The sequence below is a fragment of the Malaclemys terrapin genome, chromosome 9 (assembly GCF_027887155.1).
Source record: "Malaclemys terrapin pileata isolate rMalTer1 chromosome 9, rMalTer1.hap1, whole genome shotgun sequence".
Taxonomy (NCBI): Eukaryota; Metazoa; Chordata; order Testudines; family Emydidae; genus Malaclemys; species Malaclemys terrapin.
Window position 1 is genome coordinate 84,523,165 of NC_071513.1, and position 7,900 is coordinate 84,531,064.

At 47.5% G+C, this 7,900-nt stretch overlaps 1 protein-coding gene across 1 annotated transcript; it reads left to right on the forward strand.

Annotated features, from left to right (window-relative positions):
- Positions 1 to 6,771: 6,771 nt before the first annotated feature.
- On the forward strand, positions 6,772 to 7,613 carry C9H3orf80 (chromosome 9 C3orf80 homolog). The gene has a single exon (XM_054040792.1). The coding sequence runs from the start codon at positions 6,835 to 6,837 to the stop codon at positions 7,441 to 7,443; it is 609 nt and encodes a 202-aa protein (XP_053896767.1). The 5' UTR covers positions 6,772 to 6,834; the 3' UTR covers positions 7,444 to 7,613.
- The last annotated feature ends 287 nt before the right edge of the window (positions 7,614 to 7,900 follow it).

Consider the following 7,900-nt stretch of genomic DNA (forward strand, 5'->3'; position numbering starts at 1 on the left):
AAATCTACAGTGAAATCAGTAACCTGGACAAAGAAAGTAACCAGTAGAGTACAAGTAATCAGGACAAACAAAGGAAACCAGTAGAGTATAAATGACAGTAACGTAGGTTGTTTAGGTGCCTGTGTATCAAATTTGACATAATTAAAAAACGGGGAATCCAAACTGAACAGTATTGGTAATTTTTGTCATGTTTCATATTGGTAAATTTTTCCATCACCAGAACAGCCTACACTTTACTGAGTCAGTTGCCTGAGGAATTTTGCAATTAAGCTGATAACAATCAGTAAACAACACAGAGAAGGGTCAGCTTTTATTGCTGGATAGTATATCCAAATAAAGCAATAGAGTAGGTTCCAGTCCTGCACTTTATAATGCATGACAAAACTGCTGTGCCTGCATAGAGCCCCATTTCTTTCTGTGGGGCTCCATGTAGCTCAACACTTCATCCACACATTGTAAATCACAGAGACAGGGTTTTAATTTGCAGAGGCGACCCTAGGATCAGACTGTTTTGTCTCACTTGTTTTCAAAAAAGCTGAACAATAGGTACAAACCCCACCATTCAGTTTAAAAGTACCAATCATCCTATTACATCGCCAGTCATAGGTCTTTTGATTACTCCTCATTGCATAGAATCTTTGGGGCATCAGATCACACCAGTCAATATCTGATACTGCAAAGAGTTGAAATTAATTTGATGTGCCAAGGGCGGCTCTGGTGTAACTAGTGATTTCTATTGAGTTACATCTGGGATGAATTTGGCCCCATATGTCTGGTATGCAGCCCATAGCTATATATGTAATTCTTTTGGCATCACACCAAAGCTATCGAAGAGAGACTCAGAGATGATTCCTATAACTTCAAGCTAGCTAGACTATGCATCTGTTATACTGATGCACTCCAGAGAGAAAGATCACATTATTGGCATAGTAATAGGAGATGGATATAATCCTGGAATCTTCAAGTTGTGTGCAGATGTCTAGCACCTCTTCCCTAGTGGAAGGGGCTCTGTATCCCCTAGCAGCAGAGGAAGAAGTTACCCCACAGAGGGCAAAGAAGTTACCTAGAAATCCTAAGTTCCCTGTAACACGTGCATAGTTTACATTGCTGGCTGTATTTAGGACTTCTGTAAAATAAGATAAGGAGTTGTAAAGTATATACTGCCTGGAAAGCATCTATCTTTCAACAGACATCATTACAAACATGGACTGCAATACTCCATTTCCTTGAAAATACTATGAGGACTGCTGTACCTTTACCAGTTTTAACATGTCACTTGCAGCAATGTCTACTCAAGCTAGCAAAATAAAGGTTAATGGAACTGTATTAGCTAAGATCAACATAAAAAATTATCAGAGATGGGGGGTGGGGGGAGGAGCTTATATACAAGGCCTGTCAAGGGCCTAATCCCTCTGCAGCATCCCTGGGGTTGTGACAGGGTCATGTACTCACTCAGGTGCTGGTCATCCAGCTTCGGGCCATCAGAATCACTGGTGCAGGGACGGAAACTCAGCACTGTTGCTGAGCTCCTCTGGAGATTGCCCCTCCCAGGATTCCAAGGAAACAAAACAAAAAAAGAAGAAGATATAAAAAAGAACAACTGACCAGTCCTAAATGAGTCATCGGCCTCTTTTGCATCAGGGGTCCTGGGTAAGCCTCATTCTGGGTCAGTATCCTGTGGTCAACCACCGGAAAGTGTCTTCAGGAGATTGCTTATAGTCCTGCCCGCCTCAGAGTGCTCAGATAGTCTATAGGCAAGGGAGATGATTCAGGCCTCTTGCCACAGGAGGTGAGAGGACAGAAGTCAATCTTTCTTTCTGAGCTACCTCCTACTGAGCTGGGCTTCTTCCCTTTTGAACTCTTCCTCCCATCCTGACAGACCTGACACACCCACAGCAACTCCTTAACCCCTTCCTATCTGGGTAGGCTTTGTACACCTCATCACAAGGCCATATTAGGAAGGTTAAGATGATTTGATTTGGAAGGAAGGACAAGATCCTGTTGCTTTTGGTCAATGGGACCTAGCAGGCCATGAAAGAACATGAGGAGATATATATATATATAAAAAAAACCAATTTAAACTAGATAAAAGGAAAGTTCAATATTTGCTCTGCCACCAGATGACATTCAGACTAATAGTTTAGCAAGAATTTTTTTTTAGACTTAGATACTTATGAATAAAGATAGCATCCATCATGGTTACAGGGCTATTTGCACCTTCGATCTCTCTGAGTGCACCCCACCTCTCCCCCCAAGTGTTAGGCCTCGTGCTCTTACCTTTTCTGGAGTGGAAACCAATGATTCTCCCGTTCTTAGACCAAGTCCTGGGCTGCAGCAGCCTGTGATTCAACTGTGCTCACCCAGCAGACCTAACTGGGTTCACCATCAGTGGTTCTTCCCTTTGTGGTTCTTCATGGTGAACACAGTGACCCCAAACAGCCTTCTTGAAGCACAGTATTGTTTAATCTTAACAGTAGGAACACAGCATAACATAAGAGAAAAAGAATTTTAAAACAATAAACATACTGCACCCATATCCGTCTTACCTAAAGGCTTACCATCTCTCTGGAAGCTTAGGATGGCCTAAACACTTCCAATGTGCCAGCTGGGTCGGTTTCTGAGCAAGTCTGTTTCCCCCCCTGAGAACTGCCCCCGCTTCCAGTCTTTTTTTAATTGTTTACAGTCCTTTTGATTGATGGGTTTCCAGCGAGACAAAACAAGTCTGGTATCTCAGCCTGACATCCTCACAACTTAATAGCTCAAGCATTGTTTCTTAATGAGCCAGGCCCAATCTGCTACTGGGCGGTTGCTCACCTGCAGCCATTGTGTTGGCTTCTCCACAGCACTACTATTAAACTAAACTAATATATGCCTACAATAAACATTGCAATAACCAGGATAGCCATACAGTAACTATCCCACTAACCCAGTCACATACAGTATTCACAGATTATTACAGAGAAGTGTCACCACCTTCACAGCATCTACAATTACAGTCGCTAAAAGAAACATAACAAGAATTTTCAATTCTCGTGCTCTAGGGGTTAAACTGAGCCTCAACTGGGGTGAGGAAGAAATAAATCTTCCCATCTTCACCTACAGTGTCCTACTAAACAACTGGAAAAATCCATTATAGATTTTTTATTTTACTTCCTTTAGGGGGGTATCAGCTACTATAAGAGACCAGACACTGGCCCAAACAACGCTCCACCATGGGTCTGTTAGTATGGAGAAAGCCCTGCAAATCTGCGGATATCCACTTTATATCTGATTAATATCCACGGACCATGTTTGCAGATCGGATGTGGATACAACTTTTGTATCTGTGCAGGCCTCTAAGTATGGGAAGTCCAAAGTGCCTAAGGTTTAAAAAGTAACAGCAGGGAAATGTATCACAATAACACACCAGAGAAAGGATCATACCCTGATTCAGGAAAGTACCTAAGCACCCACTTAAGTCCATAACTATTCAGCAAAACATTTAGCATGTGCTTAAGTTTAAACACGTCTGAATCTCATTGACCTTGATTTAAAGACAAGCACATGCTTGAGTGCTTCGCTGAACAGGGATGTTTTCTGGAATTGAGGCTCCAACCCTGCACTCATTAAAGTAAATGCAAAAAGCCCCTACAAGCTTCAGCAAGAGATGGATTAGTCAGTAGGACCATAGCCATCAGGATTATATATCAGGCAATACCTTTCAAAGAATCTCATTTTATTTCTGTGCTAGAGCATGAGGTTCTATCCTTATTCCTGTTTACAGGTTTGCAAAGGGACCCCATATTAGTCAAACTTCAGAAGTTTATTTTGAAGTTTACTCAATGCTCTTCCACCCTTCCAACCTTTTCATCTATGCACAGCCATACTCAGACTCCTCCATCAGGCTGCTGGAAGCAGGTATCTCACAGATAGTAGCCATGCCATTCCTATCATGCTTAGAACCCAATCCCGAACTCCTTATTATTCGGGCAAAATTTTCATTGACTTCAGTGGGTGTTCTGCCTGAACAAGGAGTTCAGGATCAGGGCTAGGGAAAAGACATGCCTAAAGAACACAGAGGATGAATAGCATGGCACTCTCCAGGAGAGCTGCAGAACTTTTACAAAATCTCACTCAGATTGTATCAGACACCATTACAAATGTACAGAGTGAACATGTCTTAGGGGTGGGCAGGATTAGGGATTGTTGGTTTTTTGGTGATTTAAGGAAAGGCCCTGAGCTCCAAAATGTTTTCTAAAAAGTCATTAAAACACACACTTTAAATATCTCTGCTCTGTCGGGTAACACACACTCTTACCTCCTCTCAACTCCACTACATCTGGGCTCCTCCCATCCCTCCTCTGGGAAGAAGTTAAGGACACTTTTCCTCTACTTCAGCTTGGAAAGGTCTAGGGCCTGACCCTTCCCCAGTTACAGTTTTGCCACTGATGTCCTTGGGAGCAAAAGCAGGCTCTTAGTCAGAAGCGGTACAGCACTTTGGACTGAGCGTTTTTTTTCATAAATGGAAGTGCAAGTAAAAACAAGAACAGCGCCACTCACTGTTCTGGAATAGGCTGCTGCTGCTCTCTGTCAAAATGGGCTTTATTTCCTCCTCCGAGCACCACCCTGCCATAACTCTACACAGTGCTGTGCCTGCATTGGGGCAGGGTTTTCCTTTCTCCCCCCCCCCTTCATTTCAGGTGCATTGGTAGCAATGCTCAGCTCACACCAGTCAGCAGGAGGAGGTAGTGACCGGAGCAGAACTGCCAACATTGCAAAGAAATTTCCAAGGCCAACTCTCTAAATAAGCTCAGGGCCTGGAGCTGCTAGAGCGCAGTATGTGCCCCAGTCTTAAAGTGGTCTGAAAAGAAAGGGGGGGGGGTCTGGTGTGTGCACTGTAGCTTCCAGGTCCCAGCCTCTCTTAGATGGAAACCCATGTCTCTCTCCCTCCTGCCTGGGATTTCAATGCTCAGCTCTCTGCCTTACACTCCAATATCCCCAGCAAGCCAGTCTGCCTACAGGCCAGGGCCTGTGCTTTACTTTTTCTCTCCGAGGGCTATGAACAGTGTATTGTCGTAACTCGCAGCGGCTGACACAGCTCCTTCTAAGCAGGCAGATTTATTCTTAAGGTAAATGCATTACAGAGAAAACATAAAAACAAGAGAAGTTCCTATAAACCCACTAAAAACTTTGCAGAAATCAACCATCAGTCTTATGGGATCTAGTAGGGCAAAATCTTTCCAACCCTTCTGCAAGGCACTTGGACAGAAGATCCAGTGTGTTTGCTGGGTCAGGAAAAAGCCCTGAGTCATTTTAAATGCAGCTTTTTATGCCAAACGCCTTTCTCGTCTGTTGGTTTCTGAAAACAAGTTTGAACCAGTATATGCTACTTCCCCATAGTGGTGGGACGTCTCTGCCAGTGTTCACAACCTAAGTGATTCACCTGGAGTTGTGGTAAACCCCTCACCCCCCCCCTCCAGCTGCCCTGAAATTGCATACAGTCTCTAGCCCATAGTGATACATAAACTTAATAGAATATGGTCCCCAAAGACATCACCTGGGATTGAAATAATCCATCACACACACATATTAATTAACACAGCAAACAGGACAGGCAAGGATAAAATTTGGTGGCTTATCCTGATCCACCCTAGGGCTAACAGCCAGGTGACACAATGCTAAGCCCCCACATGTCCAGATCTCTGTTGAGCGCTAAACCACATTTACTATTGTCTAACACCCTGTAGTTTGCCACTGTAGACAAGTCCACAGGGAGCGGGGTCACCAGTTGTCAGAGATGCTGAACATCCACTCCATTAGCTGAAGTCAAGCTACCGGTTCTTAGCACCACTGATCACCAGGCCCTACTGCTCAACTGGAACCACCAACTCATCTTGATACCAACATCACTTTCCCTTGGATGCTAATTTACTGCGTTCTCTTTGGGTTCTGTGTTTGAATATGACTTCTCACCCTTAACAGCCTGTCTGTCGATTTGCTCTTTTGGCACCATCAGAATCTTGTGCTTCTTACAATGGACTGTCACAGAAATGTTTGTGATCTGACATGTTACTGGCAAAGTGCATTGATTTCTGCCTACAGAGGCTCTGTTATTCAAGGTTATTGCCTATGTGAAACCCCCTTGGATAGACCTGGACTGGGAAACCTGAGGGATGGCAGAGAAATAGTTGCCTGGATCATATGCTTCTCTTGTGGTCTAGAAAGAAACTGTGACCCTGGTATTTATTTTCCCCCAAAGAAGACACCAGCCTGGCTGGCCTGTGCAGGAACACAGCCAGTCAATCACTGCCTCCAAACTCCCTAATGGAAGGGGAGCTGCATTAAGCCCATTAACATCAGCTAAATGGTTATCATCAATTTTTAATCAGAAATAAAACCAGAAATATGGTAAGTGAATCCCAGCAGCAAGTAAATTTAAATAACGGTCACGGGGAAATCCAATCACTTAAGCCAAGAAACCTACAAAGCAAGCGCTGTCTGTTTGACAGAGGAACGGGACGACAGATAGATTAATAAAGATTAAAGTGCTGCAAAGTGAACATGCAAACCGACCCGCTCCGTTAACCCTTCCTGCTCCTGCAGCTGCAGGCGGGATCCGCAGCGCACCATGCCGGCTCTGCTCCCCTCTCTGCTGCAGGACAGCGGGGCGTCCACACCACTCCAGCGCCCGGAGCAACAGCGCGGGCTGGGCCCCTGGGCGAGGCCAGCGGCGCCGCGGCTGGTGGGCTCCTTGGCCAGCTGCTGCCCGGCCCTGGCGATGGGAGGCGGCAGGTGGCCCCCCAAGTGAGTGGGCGCCACCCTCTCTGCGTGGGAGCGAGCGAGCCGGGGGGGAGGATGTTGCAGTGTCTCTCCGAGGGGCTGCTGGTGCTGGGGGCTGCTCTGCTCTGGCAGCCCTGCCAGGGCACCTGGAGCTGCGGGGAGCTGACCTGCGGCGAGCGGGAGAGCTGCTGTGACTACGGCAATGTCACCTACACGGAGATCAAGTGCTGCAAGCTGCCCTTTCACACCTTCCTGGACAACGTGGGCTGGTTCGTGCGCAAGCTCTCGGGGCTGCTCATCCTGCTGGTGCTCTTCGCCATCGGCTACTTTCTGCAGCGCATCATCTGCCCCAGCCCCCGCCGGTACAACCGGCCGCAGCGCCAGGACTCACCCGGCTCCCCGCTCAACGTGACGGCTGCCACCTCGCAGGACTCGCTGCTGGACACCAGCAGCGCCAGCAGCAGCCGCTACCCGGGCGAGCGGGAGCCGCCGCTGCTGCCGGTGGGCTCCCCGGTCTTCCTGCAGCTGCCCAGCTACGAGGAGGTGAAGTATTTACCCACCTACGAGGAGTCCATGCGGCTGCAGCAGCAGAGCCCCAAAGAGATCGTCCTGCCCGTGTCCAGCCTGGCCACGGCCGCAAGCAGAGAGCCAGACAGGGCGGGAGACAGAGCCCCCTGCAGCTGAGCCCCCCACCCCGAGAGCTGCGGGTCCCCGCGGGGGAACAGAGGGAGCCCAAGGTGCCCAGAGGGGAGAGACTAGCCCAGTGCTGCGCCGATACACAGACACCCCCTGCAGCATCGCAACAAGGACTTCAGGTCCCTTCTGCGAGCAGCCGCTTTGTACCTTTCCTTTCCCTCGCAAACCAAACAGCCCGGCTGCTGCTGGGCGCGGGGCAGGAGCGGAGACTTTTCCCCACCGCCGCCTAACTTCTTACCCGGGCTCGGTTCGCTCAGGGAAGCAAGGTGCAGCCGCCGCAGCCCCTTCTGCCCCACCCTAGCCTTCTTGTCCCTTATTCGTAACTGATATGTCGTAAGTGCCTGGTTACTAGAGCATCCGTCCCGTTTACTGGGGATTAGGCGTTAAGTTAGACACACCTGCTGACACTCTAAACATCGGGTCTGGTTTCTCACAGGAATAACGT